The sequence below is a fragment of the Pocillopora damicornis genome, chromosome 8 (genome assembly GCF_964200805.1).
Source record: "Pocillopora damicornis chromosome 8, jaPocDami1.2, whole genome shotgun sequence".
Classification (NCBI taxonomy): domain Eukaryota; kingdom Metazoa; phylum Cnidaria; class Anthozoa; order Scleractinia; family Pocilloporidae; genus Pocillopora; species Pocillopora damicornis.
Genome location: NC_142677.1, coordinates 14,719,590 through 14,736,637, shown reverse-complemented (window position 1 = coordinate 14,736,637; position 17,048 = coordinate 14,719,590). Strand labels below are relative to the sequence as shown.

The window sequence follows — 17,048 nt, the reverse complement described above, 5'->3', positions numbered from 1 at the left end:
TGACATGACATTTGCCACAACCAGTGTAGTGTGACATTGGTCTAATGCACGCGTAATTGACGACAAATAACTGTATGGTTAAATTTGTAAAAAACGATTTTCAACCTAAAATAGTCCTCTTTTCCCACGCTGGTGTGTACAAATAATCTATCAACGATCAATGAAGAACTAAGATTAAGGAACAGTGTAATTTCTTAAAGGGATCATCCCTTTTCCTTTAGTTAGCAGGTACATGTTGTACCAACTCGAGAATTTTGTGACCTCGATCTACATATCAGCCCGTAAAAGAAGTTGTTCTTGGTATCTTACTAGTGGACTGAATAAAGCTGAAAATAAGGTTTACCGATGGTGTTTAAATAATTTATGTAGCCCATCATCTATCAAATACTATCCCTTGCCTGCGATTGCTCGAAACGTGACAAACGACGCACAGTGTACACTGTATATGCTCTAATAGAAATTGGAAAAACTTAGTAATATACCCCAATTCCAGTCTTTATCTCATATTCATTTCAAAGTGGGAAAGCGTTTTGCTATTGTTGCAGGAGAAAACTGACAGTGATAAAGTCATAGTAGAGTACATCGAAAGTCAAAAGACTGCTCAGCCAACATTTTGAACAAGTCAAATTTCTCCTCCACTGCAAGAGATACGGTATCTAAAGGACATAAGCATTGTAGGCTCCTTATGGCACTTTTTTAATCTGCTCGCTATTTACCACTTTTTAACTTTTGGGTGTAGTTAGAAACCAGCTTTACAATTGTAAGACCCATATGCCTCCACAATCCTCCTCGAGGCCATCGAACTAGGCTGATAATTATCTGTTTACTGTTGACCACTTTGCAACTTCTCGGTCTATTTGAAATTAAACTCCACCGTTGTAAAAGAAACAAGCTTTCAAACCCCCTCCCCCTCAGGGCAATTAAACGGGCATATGATGACTTATTCCTGGAATTTATCTGTTCCTCGATCTCATAATTTATTGAATTTTATTCTAGGAATATATGTTTGCTTCTCGGAGCAGCTTCCACAATGTGGGGGGCCAAATATACAAGCATATTTACGTGTTAAATTGAGTCTATGGTTTATTCATAACCGATAACAAAGTTTTCAAATAAATAAACAGAGGCTTATTAAACGTTAGGGACAATTTCAAAGTAACACAGACACCAAAGAGGGCCCTCATGCTCTTTCTTTTTTTTCCGATGTTTTACGATATAATACGCACCGATATTTTGCGAGTTGCACTTAAAAATTTGTTTATTTAAAAGTCAAGCCTAAGAAACGAAAAAAAAAATAGTTTGGATCGATCGTTCAGTGCGGCCATCTTGTTGCTCCGCATTTTGACCTCCCTCTACAGAGTAGAAGGGTTAAGTTAAACGAAGATAAAGACAGTGTGGCTGTGAAGAAAAGGCCATCATAACTGATACAACGATTTCCAGTGTAAAAGTATTGAAATGATCTTTCAAAACAGGATGACAAGAATTAATCGCAAACTTAGTAAGAAATGAAGGCTTGCGTGACCCAGTATGTCACTCCAACGGAAGAGTACCTGATATGGAACGATCCTTGTAATGGCTGGTTCCCGAGAGATCGGACCCGAAGACTGAGACGAGTAGGCAACTAGTAAACTTTGAAACTAATTTACTAGTAGATCTGGGAATGAAAGCTTCATGTACGTCTCAACTAACTTCCCGAGAGATCGGACCCGAAGACTGAGACGAGTAAGCAACCAGTGAACTTTGAAACTAATTATTTACTAATAGATCTGGGAATGAAAGCTTCATATACGTCTCAATCAACTTCGTTATTCGTCAGCACCGAGTACAAGTCCTCGGCCACTAAAGGTACGCAATATTGCTGCAAATTTCTCGCACAAATATTGAACTTAGCGAATTGAACAAACGTAGTAAGTTTAAGACGTAGTCTGTCAAAGAGCCGCGCGAATAAGCGTACATTATCAATTTTTACACTAGTAGTTTTCCTTATAATTTCCAAACATATTGCCAAACAACGACACAGCTTAATACAATCGACGTCTACGATCGGAATGTGATGGTCGTGTTTCACCGACAGCTAGCTTCCGCTTTCACTCTCAGAACTGATTTACGATCATAATAATCATTTTGCGCTGTGTTTATATAACCCATAGCTTCCAAGGGTATTTCTTTTCTGAAACAATTGTGCAATCCCGATTAATTTACTTCTGAAATTGATAAGTTACTTGCTCACACGTAAGTTAAAGTTTGTTATTATAAGTTAAGACATACCAAAACCTCATTGAATTTGCTTTCACAATTGTGACCTCTCACGCGAAAACGTTTCTTACGGTATCCGTTCGAACGGTCGAACGCACGGTATGTGAACGGATGACAAACGGATAGAGAAACCGTTTAAAACGGATGCCGTGAACGGCTGAACGGCTTCAGAAAAATTTCGAACGGTTGAAGTCGAACGGCTGAACGGCTAAAGGAAAATTTCGAACGGTTGAAGTCGAACGGCTGAACGGCTAAAGGAAAATTGCGAACGGTAGAAGTCGAACGGCTGAACGGCTAAAGGAAAATTTCGAACGGTTGAAGTCGAACGGCTGAACGGCTAAAGGAAAATTTCGAACGGTTGAAGTCGAACGGCTGAACGGCTAAAGGAAAATTGCGAACGGTTGAAGTCGAACGGCTGAACGGCTAAAGGAAAATTTCGAACGGTAGAAGTCGAACGGCTGAACGGCTAAAGGAAAATTTCGAACGGTTGAAGTCGAACGGCTGAACGGCTAAAGGAAAATTTCGAACGGTAGAAGTCGAACGGCTGAACGGCTAAAGGAAAATTTCGAACGGTTGAAGTCGAACGGCTGAACGGCTAAAGGAAAATTTCGAACGGTTGAAGTCGAATGGCTGAACGGCTAAAGGAAAATTTCGAACGGTAGAAGTCGAACGGCTGAACGGCTAAAGGAAAATTTCGAACGGTAGAAGTCGAACGGCTGAACGGCTAAAGGAAAATTTCGAACGGTTGAAGTCGAACGGTTGAACGGCTAAAGGAAAATTTCGAACGGTTGAAGTCGAACGGCTGAACGGCTGAAGGAAAATTTCGACCGGCTGAACGGCTGAAGTTTTCAACGGATAATTTGAAGTTGAAGTTGAATCAGCCATTATGAATTATTCAAAATGGCTGATTCAACTCTACAGACTACATTGTTTCGTTAAAATAAACGGCTCATTCTCTCATTCAGAGTGATTGGAGCGGCTCGATTTATATACTTCTTCCGCTGAATTAGTCTTTCTTTGGAGGAACAGTCGTAAAGGAATCGTTACAGCGCGAGGGCACGCTAGTGAAATATTTATGTACCCGACCCGTGACAATTGGATTTGTTAAATGTTGATATGTTTCACTGATTTCAAAGCCCTATTGGCCTCGATACTATAATTATATACCACCGAGGGCTACAAATTAGATGTACATTTACATCCCATGTTCATCTCATATATTCAAGTTAGAAATGAGATAAAGATATATTAAAGTTCACACGGCAACCAGGTGGACAATCAGACATAGTTTGATGCTACACTGGTTTGCAGATTTAATGAACGTAACCGAAGGAGCTACAATTCATAGACCCAACGTTTCGACACTCCTGTCTAGTGCCTTCATCAGGGGTGATCTAAACGCTGCAACAAGAGGTCCTTTTATATGATCACTAATTAGCGGCCTTTTTTCTGACGAGGTGTAAATAGGCGTCAGGAAGCAGACCGCCATCGTCACGATTTAAAGGAGCGTGGGCGGAGTTAATGTGCCAAGCCTCCAAAGGAGGATATTATTCATATTATTCATCTGCTCTCTTTTTGCCTCAAAACCACGCAATTTACATATAACGGCACATACTATCAACAAGTTTTTGGTACAGCTATGGGTTCGCCTGTTTCTGCTGTCATTGCCAACATGGTAATGGAAGACGTGGAAGAAAGGGCCTTAGCCACTTCACCGGTTAAACCCTTTTTCTTGAAACGATATGTCGATGATGTTATTTCTGCGGTATCTGGAAATGAAGCGGAGCGCCTCTTGTCGCATTTGAATTCAGTAGAGCCGTCGATCCAATTCACCCTTGAACGTGAAAAGGATAGACATTTACCCTTTCTTGATTTAAATGTGTCCAGAGGGGCACTAGACAGGAGATAAAGATGTTCCCGGAATATCCATATATTGTGTATTAACTGGTGTACTGTGACCTGTTGGCTCGTAATCATTCAGTATTGATTTTATGACTTGAAACAAAGGATATTGAATTCTAAAGACTTTTGAGTCGTTCGGCTAAATCATCGAGACTGAATTCCTAGTTTGCATGATTTATGATCAACTGCTGTATGAGGTGTGAATACGAAGTTCGAAGTAATGCGCTTTCCGAGAATCTATGTTTTCGTTGAGCATCTAATAGTACACTAAAGTAAAATTGTTGGTCATAATTCTAGAGTCTTATTAACTTTCACTGGAGATGGAGTCTTGGAATAAATTTTTACGCGAGATTTGTTACAGATCGGCCAATTTTAGGTCCATGTACTTATTTATTAGCAGATTTCAAAAGGGATCTTAGGTGAACACTTTTTTCCCGGAAATGAACATCCCGGAGAATTCGTAGTTACTATCAGAATACGGATCATGAGCTAATCGACGGAAGTTCCAGTTATAGAAAGTAGGAACGTAGATTCCGAGGCAAAATCTTCTGTACATGTTAAAGTATACAAATCTGTCTCTCACTGGCTAATGAGAGATCAAAGGTTCTCCATATGCATCTCTGACGTGCATCAAGTGACACACATTTTATCGAGAGGTATGTATAAAAATCTCTCTACTTAAATGTCATGTCAGTCTACCTTCCCCTTTCTTTGGCTAATGCCCTTGATAATAATTTCAAGATAAATTCAGTCTTCATTGAAATGAGTCCTAATAATCCTTTTGTAACTGCAACAGATGTTGCACTTCTTTCATTAATCCTTATCGATGATTCTTCAGTGTGTCTAGCTGCACCATGGAATTAGGGTTGTTATAATATCCTTTTCAGTCGATGCTACGAATCTTAGGGAAGTGCCATTTTTGTTTCTTTTAAAGCCTTCTGACCTCTTTCAGTGAGAAACAAATCATTACAGTCAGTGTAGGACCTTTCGAAATCACCCAGTCCCCCTCCTTAAGCCTAAGCGCTTTTTGGAAAAATATTGAAAAATATCAATAAATAGAAAAAAAAGGGAAAGTTTTATTTTGTTAGGCTCCCTTCACTTTCCTATCCAGTTGTTTGGCATCAAATAAGAATTAGAAAGAAATGTAAAAGTTTCTAAATGAATTATATTCTCCTTTTCTATAAATATTACGTACAAGTTACACAGGCCAGAAAGCTGTATAAAGTGCATTCTCCATCTTTGAAAGCTGAATATCAGTCAGCTGTCGCTACGAGAAGTGTATGATTGTTTGTTGGTCAGGCTTAAATCCTTGCTAGTTATAAATGCTGCATATTTACAAATTAAGTTATATTCGATCATTAGTAGAAGCTTTTGTTTCACTCCACGAGCCAATGAGTCACTAACAAGAGAATCGGGGTGTTGTATCAAGAAACAGGCCTCAATAGGCTTGTGTGCTTCCATAAGCTATTCATGGGAATCTCCAGGAGAAGATGCGTGTTGATTACTTCTGAAAGTTGAAGGGTGAAGATGCAGCCTAGCTAAAGCTTACTTCATTGTTAATTATTTCTCTGAGAGTGAGCGTTGTTTCAAAATTGATAGTTATCTTAGAATTTCGTATACAATTTTTTGACATAAATGTACCGATACCTTGAGTTTCCTCAATTTGTCAGTCAATTTCTTCAACAAATTTGAGTTTTTTGGTCGTTAAAACCTTTCCATAAAAGCGTATTTTGTTCCCTTGTCAGAGAGGGCACTATGAATAGACACTGGTAGGATGTGTGAACGTGCCAGAAATGTTTTCTTTTCCTTCTTAGGGACAGCTCAGAAATGCATAGCTTGAGCTTAGTCGTGTGTTTCATAACCACACTGACTTCATCAGCATGTCAAGTAACGGATGAGGCAGAGAAGACATCAGAACCTGCTACGTGTGTTTATAAGGGCTACGAAGAAGAAGTATACGACCTTACAAGTTTGGCAAACACCAATGAGGAGCCTAGGTTTGCATTCATAATGCATACACTTCTATCGTTTTTTTTTATTCTTTCAACTGCAATGCGCTATTTAACATTGCATCAACTTCTAATTGAACACGTTCATGAAGCTGAATGTAAGGTTTGAAACGTGGTAAATATCACCGGAGGATTATCACCAGGTATTCCCACTGACAATTTTAGTTGAGGTATATTCGATTACAAGAGCGTATATATATGATAGATTTTAAATGATTTTTGGTTTACATACGATGCATGTCCAATCCCATGCTTGCATGATCAAATAATTCTAACAATCACTTGTCTCTTATTCCTGAACAGATTTTGCGCAGAAGACCACATGGGTTATAGCATCAGCTATAATCCATGCTTCTCTTTCAAAATAGGACCGAGTAAGGAAACAAACCCATGTAACTCTGGTGTGGCGGTAAGAAATAATTAAGGGAAACTCAGAAAGTATTGTTTAGTCAGGATGACAGATGAAACAAAAATTGATTTCTCCCGTTATTTATAGTAGATAGGAAGACGAGAAGTCGTTTTGTTGAATGATTCTGGACAGAAGAATACTTGAGGTCACCAAAAGTGATGACATTGGGACTTTGTAATTCTGAAAATTTATGTCCATTCCTTCGTCAGACGGAAAATATAGTTTTGGGTGATGAACATTCCAACTCATTCACTTGTTTCAGATTTGTCGATGGGTTGAAGGTCATGATGATGCGTACGTTAATATTGGTAGTCTGGAGTCGGCGCATTTCGATGGGGGAGGCAAACCCCCGAAGATAATTTATCATCAGTGAGTATTTGTATTTACCCAGCGAAAAGAAAATAGTAAACTTTTTCAAGAATCTTATAGTTTCCTGTAGGAAGTATGAGTTTTAGTTTCTCGCTCAGAGTGTATACGATTGGGATAAACATGCATTGGCTACTTTGGTAATCATACCTTAGGTATCTTCCACGAATAGATGTTTTATATACGGTCATACAGCGTTGGCATGATAGCCATCGATAACTAACTTCTTACTAACCGAGCGTGAGGCCCTACTGGGGAATATTGGCCAGAGGTCGTGGCACTTACAGACGGCAGCAAAGTCCGTACAACAACGACAGAGGGCCAATATTCCCTTACGCAACTCGAGCTAGTGAGGTAAGCAAGTAGTTTATTATATGGTTCTCGGACCTAACTTGTTTATTTTGGATTTGTCTGCTTATCACCGTTTCCATCCCGGCCAAGTAAGAACCAATTGGATCGCTCAAAGTTATCTCAGGACTATTTTTCGATATAATTATGATAATTTCATTAATTTACCTGGTAAGTTTATGGGTGGTGAGCTCCACTCTGTTTTGCTTTTCGATGCGCGAACTGGTTTTGAGTAGGTTGTTTTAATTCTCTCGTGAGGCCAGCCTAACTAAGATAATTTTATGTTTGTAAGTGAATTTTCCTAATAACGAGTAAAAACAGTGATTCATAATTCTTAATCGAACTCGCGCCAATTCTCCGCTCATAACTCGTGGGAAAGTTCTGTTTCGTATTTCTGTTCTACTCACAACTGAGTAAAAAGTTGTACTTCTTATCTCTGAGTTTGCCCAACCGACATAAACATAATAAGAGAATACTTCTACGAGTAATATTGAAATTAATGGTTATATATGCTGAAAAAGTAATGCTCATTCCTCAAATTTGAATTTATTTTTTCCTTTCCTTCTAAGTTTCTTTGTAATTTTTTTCTCAAAAAGAGCTCTTCAAGCCTTTACTACACGTTTTGGTTAGGTTTGTAGTTGAGTATGCCAAGAAAAGAAGTTGGTTTCATGTCATCAACTCTTTAAGCTTAGCTGGACCCAGTAAACTCCGATTTGGCTTTCTACGATCCAGAGTTAGAGGCCCCTACAATGCGATGTTAGCATACTCGTAGCTTACATACTTTTGTGATGTTATGTTTTCTTTTCGTTCAGTTCGTCCGGTGGTATTAACTGGAAATCCACTGTATCACTGTTGTGCAATTCATCTGATGACAAAGGCCATTTCAGAGTTGCGAATGATACAGAAGCTGAAAGTGTTGTAAGTGACTGAATGGGTAGTAAAGAAGTGAAGATTACTTGTAAGAGAAATATTAAGGAAAAAAGTTCACGCTTTACGTAAAATAAATTAGCTATTTCACACACACAAAATATATTTTTGCTGTGCTTTCCAAAAGCCATGTATATATATATATGTATATGTATATGTATATATATGTGTATGTATACATACATACATACATGCATGCACGCATACACCCATACACACATACATGCATGCATGCATGCATGCATGCATCCATACGTACGTACGTACGTACATACATACATACATACATACATACATACATACATACATACTGCCGAAGTAAACAAACAACTATCACGGCGAAAATGTGACTACTTCAATATTTTTGGGAAAAGAGAGGACGCCCTTCACAGATCTCGATAAGATCCTTTTCCGGTTATAAAATGACGTGTTTGTATTAATTTTGAAGACATTAAAAGGGGATCAGTAAGTCATGAAATCCTTCTCAATTTTCCCCTGTACAATTTTATATCCAGAACGAGCGATATGAAAAAAAAAAAAAAAAAAAAAAAATATATATATAAACAAAGAAACCGAGGTGTCATTTCTGTCGAGCGATGTACTTTGAGTTACTTACCCTACTGTTTAAACACGTAAGCAGTGTGTCCAAGTTGTGTTCACGTTTTTAGTCGTAGTTTTACCTGCTTAGAGAGGCTCCACCACTGGTCATTCACACCTACTCCATAAAATTACAAGGAATACGAAGAGAGTAATAAACTGTCTATTACTGCATTTATATCCAGGAATTAAATCTCTCCCATAAGTGTGCCTGCCCGAATATGTGTCTAATCAACCCTACAAGGAAACCCAAAACTACATTTACCCCTGGTAAGTGAAATCATTTATCCATTATGTCGCAGCATTTCACGAAATTTTTGAAATGTGCAAAGAAAATTGGACAATATTATATTCTCTGGTTCCTCCTAGTGGTTCCTGTGGTCGCTGGTGTCATCTGTTTATTTGCTGTTCCTTTCATTATTATTATCTGGCGATGTGTCAGGCCACAGCCTCCCAACAACAATCCACCGCGTCGTATCGATCAGGTTGTAAACCCTCTCTTGAATGACACTGATCCATCTGATTATGGTAGCACTAGCAACCCCCTCTCCAGTGCAAGTGAACCCACATCGGGAAGTGGGTCGTCAAGTTTAACTAAACCCTCGTCAACGAACTCATCGTCTTGTAATGATATCAAAGTGTCTTCTAAAGAGAATTCTAAAAGTAGTGAAAGGTCATATGTCTGTTGAAGAAGTCACGTTGGCGTGCTTAGCAGATCGCTGTTTAGACCATAGGAGATCATTTGGTTCCTCGCGAGCTGGATGAAATAATTTTATGGCGATAAAACTGGATAATGCGATTCAACTGTTTGAAAAGGGTATTAAAAACATATCTCCAATTTAGAGTGAAACTTTTAGAATCGCTTCCAACCACATTACATTTTCATAATTAATCCAAAAGCGAAAGCTCAGGGCGCCCGAACTATATAGTTAATTCCTATTACAATACTTGTCATTTGCTTTCACAGCATACAACAACATATAAAGGAAATATAATCGGTATGTCAAGCTTTCCTAAGATACGAATTTTTAACTCGTGAATTGCGCGCATGCCCAAGAGTGAGTTGTAGATATGATGTAGCAGAGGGGCATTTTGTTGCGCATGTCCGGTAAATTTTAGTTTGATACGAGAAACCGCTGGTATGCGCCTGCGTCGGTTTCCCTTTCGAGAATCACGAAAGAAAAGAAGCAGTAAAATACGTCGGAAAAAACAATGGTTCGAGTATTTGAGACAACCTTTCTTCTCATTTTTTCTTCTGTAACGTAGATGGAAGCGGCAAATCCTTGAAATTATTGTGTGATGTGTGGAAGGAAGTTATTTTCAGAATGCAAAAGATTGTTCGAGTCTTGTCTCGTGATTTTCTGGGCGATCGATGAAGATGATGTTATTTTTGAAGGATGCAAGTGGCCTGTCGAAGAGTACAAAAGAATTGGATAGTATACTTTTATCGTGTCATTGCTATCGCAAGTTATCGGTGATCATTTGAAGTACTCGCCTTTCTGTAAGCGTTTTTTAGAGCTTCAACTGTACTGCTAGTGCAGTGTACCTCCAATTTTGGTAAAAATGTAAAGTTTACAGAGGTTTATGTTTTGTTTCAAAAGTTTTTTTTTGACATGAATCACAACCGGCAGGGCCGATTACCAAAATAAAAAAGGTCAATTTCGAGTAAAGAAAAGTAAGACAATGCTAATGCTAGAGATATGGTAGCTCCATCTGGTTAGAAATGGAGGAATAATTATGGATTTTATCAGAGTAAGATAAAGTCTTTTCAATCATTAGTCTCGGAAATATCATCAGATATGATCGATGATGTGGGGAAATTGTGAAAGAAAACAAGTACTACTTTGGGCTTCCAGTTGTAAGATGAATAGTTAAATCAATTATTACCCAGTGAAAATCACTACCATTTATCATTTCAACTGCACAAAAAAATCATATACACTCTTTGCAACCTTATTCTCCAACCTATTAAATTACAAGAGTTGTGTGACAATTTGATGGTCTGAAAAGACTCTTACACATGCTAAACAACAAAGAACCAGTAAGGCTGATATTTAACAGTGAGGGTAAAAAAAAAAAGCCTTTTCTTTTCAGGAATAAGACTTAGTGAGGTCAGATTAAACTAATGTGAAGAGGTTTGTTGATCTCTTTATGAAAATTGATGCTTTACATCTATCAGATTTTAGAGAAATGAGACCTAAGTCAAAAGGGGACTTTGATATTGCATATTCTGCAGTAATGGGCATCAGCTTGGATGCCTATTTGCAGAAATTAATAGTTTTCAAGCCAGGGGTTTGGCTGTGCTAATTTTAAGGCAGAAAATCATAAATCAGTCGCTTAAGAAATTTTTAGCTCTGCCTGGAAGCTCAAACACTGTTATGGAACAGGACAATATTTCACCTGATCACTCCTCATATTGTTTTCCCATGAAATTTGGACAAAACTTTCAAAAAACTTTATTGGTAATTTTATAGTTGCAAAAAAAGGTATAGACACAAGTTGCATATAGCATAAGCTAGTTGAGGCAAGTTGTGTGGAGAGAACAAAAGATTGATAATTTATACCAGTAGTAAGCTTCTGGTACTAATGACATTCTCTTGAATGCCAGCTTGCCACAGCAAATGTCACACCTATCCTTTCTGTCAATAGTACTGACCATATGTAGTGGGGTCACTTCACATCTCCCTAAACAGCAGAGAACACAATAGTTAATTCCAATCATCAGTCTCAATTAAGAAATAAAAATTGAAGGATCAAGACTTATCTGGCAAAGAGAAATACAAGTCAAACTGGTTTGAAGACATTTTAACCCGAAATTCGTTTTCAAATATGACAGAAATACTGTAGTTCACATTCTAAAGAAAGAGAGTTCCAGCCCCTTGAGTAATTATTCATTTATTGTATCGCTCACCTCATGTTTTAAGAACCAGAGAAAGTTAGATAATTTTAATCTGCGAGTTTTATAGTACAATTCGACTCAAAATTCATTTCGTATGGCAGAAGTATTCTACTGAAATAAACAAGACAGAATGAAGCTGACGCCATCCGTTTCGAATAACACATGAACATGAAGAAAACGGCACCAGTTTAAACTCATGAGACATTAAGCCCACGGATTTTTTTGAGGTAAATGAACTGGTTAGACCGAAGGCTAAATAAATAAACAATGAACTGACAGTGGTGAGAGATTTGGGGGCCATGTGATAAAACAAGTTCTACCGAAGTTTATCCTCTAGTTAGCCCTTCAAGCCCAAAAGGGCAATCAGAAAAATTCTCACCAAAAAACAGCAAAAAAATTAGATAAAACCGCAGATGATCGAGGCAAGACTATAAACGTTGTTAAGACGCATGCCTACGTACCAAGTACAACAGACATGGAGAGCAAAATGGCCAAAGACAGTTGTGAGCCATGACTTTGAAAATCCACCTCAACCTCCCAAAAATGAATTCGCCGAAGGTTATAGAAAGAGCAACTCAATCCTGAAGCTGGAATATTTTTTTAAGCCTTGTGTCCAATGGGACAACAAAGAGAAAGAAGATAAGATGTTATTTGAAGTGATTTGAAGCTTGGGGGCCACCTCGAACTTAACGTAATTTTATTTCAAAGTTGAAGTAAAATAAGATCAAATTGTAAACTACCTTCTATTATCGTAACGAATATCTCACGATCGCCTCCACACATCACTTCGTGATTTATAGAAGTAAGACATCAACATCTTAAGACTAACCTTCAAGGTTTGTAGTCTCATGTGCACATCTTGATCGTCAGCAAATCAAATCTCAAACTTCAAGTTTTCGACTTTTTTTCGCGTTTTGTTCGCACTTTGATCATTAAAATATCCTCATCCGAAGAGCCAGCAAACTCCACAAGTATCCACAGAGTTAGAAATGGTAGTAAACTTGTCATAGTCTTCCATCCCTCTCCAAATAATATCACAGAAAGGTGTCGATCGCTCAGTTGAAGACCCGCAAAAGCGCGCTGAAAATATCGAAATGGCCGCGCCGAACAAATTTTCTTGGCGCATGCGCAACAAAATGCCCCTCTGCTGATATGATGTTAGAATGGCACTCGCTTGCTCGCTCGATTGGTCGATTCCTGTAAACTTTTTTTCGATTTTAGGCTTTTGAGAGCACTTGATAGTTTTCGGCGAGTAATAAACAAACGAAACGGCGACCTTTGTTGCTAAGAATAGTGGTGGGATGAAAAAGAAGACAATGATAATTTTAAAAGAATTTATTTTTTTCGTTTTAGTTTCAACAAGCGGCGCCAACGACAGGCAGGCGTGCGAGGATTCACACTGAAATAAGGGAACCTTCGTTTTTCATAAAATTGTAATTTACAATCCTTGAACTTGAAAACTATCCGAAGATTCATTAAAAATATCACTTACTCCAAAGCGCTCGGAGTTTACAAGTGTTCAAAAGCTTTTTCTGTTATGGCGTGAGATTGGGGGCAAAATCGATCATTACATTTCGTATCGTGTGTTTTTTGTGTTTGAAGTAACAAAAAGTGCCGGCGACTGACGAACTTACAGGTCAACACGAAAATCAAATAACACCTAAACAAATAATTTTGGCTTCCGATTTTCAGTGAATTTTTAAAGAACAATTTTCTTTTAAGTTTCAAAACAAATTGAAGATTCAAAATAAATATTACGTATTAAAATGCGAAAGTTATACACCACAAAATTGATTACGATCTGAGGTCGTCTTTCGAGCAACTTTTTTATTTTATTACACACAGGCTTTACATGTAGTTACAGTGCAAGGTTTTCGCCAGCCAGCTTAGTCCTGATTCTGCGTTGTCCATAGATATAGCCTTTCAAAATGATGTGAAAGCCGTTTAATGTCGAAAGAAATTAAATTAAGCATGTGTATTACTTTCTCTCCAGCTTAATATAAATAAGACGAGAAACCATCTAAAACCATCTTAAACCACCGAAACCCATTTTAAACCACCTAAACCCCCTAAAAACAGACAAACCATCTTAAACCACTTAAAACCATTTAAAACTACCCACGATCGACAAAGAGAGTTCTCCGGGTACCGTACTGGAGACCTCTGTAATCAATTTCAATTTTCGATTTTTTGGGTCCCCTTCCCTCGTTTTTCATCGCTTTCTTGTACTGAATGAACGTTGTCTTACTTCGCATGAAAATCCAATTTATTGGGTGTGACTGTGAGACATTTGTTGATAACATTTGTGCAATTTTGTCCTCTTTGACTCTAGTTTTCGATTGTAATTTTGTTGTCCATAAAGAAATTATAGGAACAATGATGGCCTTTGTAACTTGCACGCTTCTCCATCTTCTCCTATTTTTTGAGCACAATGATAGTCCGAATCATTCATCTACAGGTGGCCTCTTAAACAAGCCAACTATCTCCATCTCAAGCTGAGATAATATTTCTTTGACTGTAGGTGGTTTTAGATGGTTGTAATGAGGTGATTTAGATGGTTGTACAGAGGTGTTTTTAGATAGTTGTACTGAGGTAGTTCTAGATGGTTGTACAGAGGTAGTTTTAGATGGTTGTACAGGGGTGGTTTTAGATGGTTGTACTGAGGTATTTCTAGATGGTTGTACAGAGGTAGTTTTAGATGGTTATACAGAGGTGGTTTTAGATGGTTGTACTGAGGTGGTTTTAGATGGTTTAGGATGGTTTGCTTGTAGATTGTTTAAGATGGTTGTGGATGGTTTAGGGCATGGTTAAATGAAGGTGGGGAACCCTAGTTAGTTGAGGTAACCTGCCTACCTGTGATTGAGAAATAGCCTGTGTTAATGTACAATCTTACAACCCCAGGATCTCAACCTGTCTAGCAACGCCAGCAAGATAAGTTAACCCACCTTGGGATTTTTACATGGAAAATTGCCACCCCTGCTGGGAGACGTTCTCCTAAGCAGGTCACCCCACCTATCATGTAAATACGATCAAGATAAAATACGAGATTACACGGATAGGCGGGTTACCTCACCTAGGTGGGGTCCCCCGACCTTCGTCTAAACAGGCCCCCAGGATAGTTCTAACATGGTTTCAGTTGCTTGTACATGACTTTAGATGGTTTGAGTTGGCTGTAGATGGTTTAAGTTGGTTGTAGATGGTTTAAGTTGGCTGTAGATGGTTTGAGGTGGTTGTAGATGATTTGAGTTGGTTGTAGTTGGTTACAGATGCTTTCAGATGGTTTCGAATGGTCACAGATCGTTTTAGATGATTTAAGGAGTTATAAATGGTTTTAGATAGTTTAAAATAGTTCTAAATGGTTTTAGTATATTTAAGATGATTGTCAATGTTTTTAGTCGGTTCAAATGATTTAAGATGGGTTTACATGGTTTTAGATGGTTTCAGATGGTTTAGGATTTTTTAGATCCTGTTAGTTTGTTTTCAGTTGCATATATTGGTTTTAGTTTGTACTGGGGGGGAGGGGGGAGGGGGGTTTAGATCAGGCCATGTTTTAGTATTTTCCTTTCTTTGCACCTTATGGGTCAACCCACATAAGTTTTATGTAAAAACCAATTGAACTAGGTGTTTCCAATAAGGCACTAAATACAAGGATGTTAATGCAGGAGGTAATATTCACAACTGACTTCTGACAATTTTCAAATGTTCTTCACGCCAGCAACTAGCAATTGAAAAAAGTCATTGGGGTGCTTCAGATTTACATATTTTTAATTTATTTATTTGCTATTGCTATTTTTCCCACCTCTCTCTCCCTCCCTCTCTCTCTAGAAGAAAATGAGGGCTCTTTCCTGAATTTTCCCTCTTTTGATAGTAGATTAACTGTTTTCGTGTAGTAACTTTTGACAACCCCCATGACAAAGCTTGATGACCCAACCTGTCTGCATGCGAGCGATTCACCAATACCATCTAATCCTCACTGAAGCAGCAGGTTATTTGTGCTTATGAGAGCACGAAAGTGCCCAAGGTCGTGGTGTCGGCCAATTCAAAAGCTGCCGTGTATGTGTATGTGTTTGACTTTTCAAGTCGATGAAAGGTTTCAGAATTCGAAAAAGGCCTTTTTTGCGTTTTTAAAGTTTGGACAATGAAATTGGCAACTTCACTTTTATCAATTTCGCTCAAAATTATACTGTAGGTAGAACAATCATTTGGCAACAAACCAAAGCAAACTTGAGTACAGAATCATGTTTAAAGAGATGATCACGACATCTGTATCAATCTCAAAGCCTAAGGTCAAATAGATTCTTCTCTAAAGAGATGATCACGACATCTGTATCAATCTCAAAGCCTAAGGTCAAATAGATTCTTCAAAAGGAAAATGGGGAAAAGGAACTCTTTCAAAAAGCTCGTTAGAAACGATAATTAATCGAAATACGAAAGGCGCCTTAAAAGACCATCTAAGACAACTCAAGAGTTGTTTTCAAAATAGTTAACAGTTGATGAAGTCTCGACAAATGTGTTAGATGTCCCGCTTACATGCTTAAGCACCTCAGGCTATTTTGCTAGTAGAAATTAATGCGCCGAAATGTTTTACCCTGTCCTCTTCTAAAGTTTTAAGTTCAACCTGGTACCTAAAGATGTTGCAACCCCGGGGGAAGTTAGTTGCGTTAAAATACATTGTAACTCGAATGTTGTTCTTCGGAGTAAAAATGTGACGACATTCTTGTCGAATCATAAACGGTCTAAATAATTACATCGTTTTGCACGCTTGTCTACAATGTGCTGTTATCAAGCGTCTTGGGATTTGCTAGAGATTTTAATAAAGTTCACGTTATGATAATAGGTTATACAATCTAATTTAAGTTATTGTTTGTCTTGTCTCCACGTCTATGCAACTCCAAGGAACACAGTCAGTGTTACATAAAATGATGGGTTGTTCAATAAATGAGACCAGTGAGTGTTTAGAAACAACTGAGAAATTGTATCCAAAGCGGCTGCAAAAGCACCAAATTTGTTTGTGCTCTGTTTGCTTTAAGTTTGGTAATGAACTAGGAAAATACCTGCCGCTTCTATTGCAATGAAGTTGACGTTTTTTCTTAGAGTAACACCTAATATTCAAGTCGCCAAAGTTTCCTTGTGTCGTCACAAAATATCCCTAGTGACGTCGCCAAAGTTCCCTGTGCACGTCATAAAAGTTCCCTAAGTCATAAACGTTCCATATTTTCGTCACCAAAGTTCCCTATTTTCGTCACAAAAGTGCCCTTTCTTCTAGCTCTCTCTCTCTCCCTCTCCCTCTAGAGGTATAATGGGCACTTTTGTAACTTTGTTTTCTCTTCGGCCA

General features: G+C 38.1%; 2 protein-coding genes and 2 long non-coding RNA genes across 6 annotated transcripts in view; 3 read left to right on the top strand and 1 right to left on the bottom strand.

Moving 5' to 3' along the window:
- Nucleotides 1-342, top strand: part of LOC113681845 (uncharacterized) — a 10,981-nt gene extending 10,639 nt beyond the window's left edge. For both annotated transcript variants that reach the window (XM_089180311.1, XM_089180310.1), the window contains exon 7: nt 1-342. This exon is cut by the window's left edge and continues 528 nt beyond it. The gene's annotated coding sequence lies outside the window, so the exon portion shown is untranslated.
- A 1,263-nt stretch (nt 343-1,605) lies between these two features.
- On the top strand, nt 1,606-9,652 carry LOC113675516 (uncharacterized). Of its 2 annotated transcripts, XM_089180308.1 has the most exons (7): nt 1,606-1,845; nt 5,973-6,155; nt 6,471-6,576; nt 6,839-6,945; nt 8,103-8,208; nt 9,000-9,084; nt 9,184-9,652. In XM_089180308.1, exons 2-7 carry the CDS (start codon nt 5,986-5,988, stop codon nt 9,501-9,503), a joined length of 894 nt encoding a protein of 297 aa, XP_089036434.1. In that variant the 5' UTR covers nt 1,606-1,845; nt 5,973-5,985; the 3' UTR covers nt 9,504-9,652. The 2 variants fall into 2 exon arrangements, with proteins under 2 accessions (XP_089036434.1, XP_089036435.1); XM_089180309.1 differs by lacking the exon at nt 1,606-1,845 and having other exon boundaries at nt 5,756-6,155.
- A 1,594-nt stretch (nt 9,653-11,246) lies between these two features.
- On the bottom strand, nt 11,247-12,824 carry LOC149041552 (uncharacterized). The gene is made up of 2 exons (XR_016179127.1): nt 12,543-12,824; nt 11,247-11,499 (listed from the first exon to the last, which is right to left on the bottom strand). It is a non-coding gene; the product is annotated as an uncharacterized LOC149041552 (long non-coding RNA).
- Nucleotides 12,825-12,868: 44 nt separating this feature from the next.
- Nucleotides 12,869-16,559, top strand: LOC149041551 (uncharacterized). Its single transcript, XR_016179128.1, has 2 exons — nt 12,869-15,999; nt 16,061-16,559. It is a non-coding gene; the product is annotated as an uncharacterized LOC149041551 (long non-coding RNA).
- The last annotated feature ends 489 nt before the right edge of the window (nt 16,560-17,048 follow it).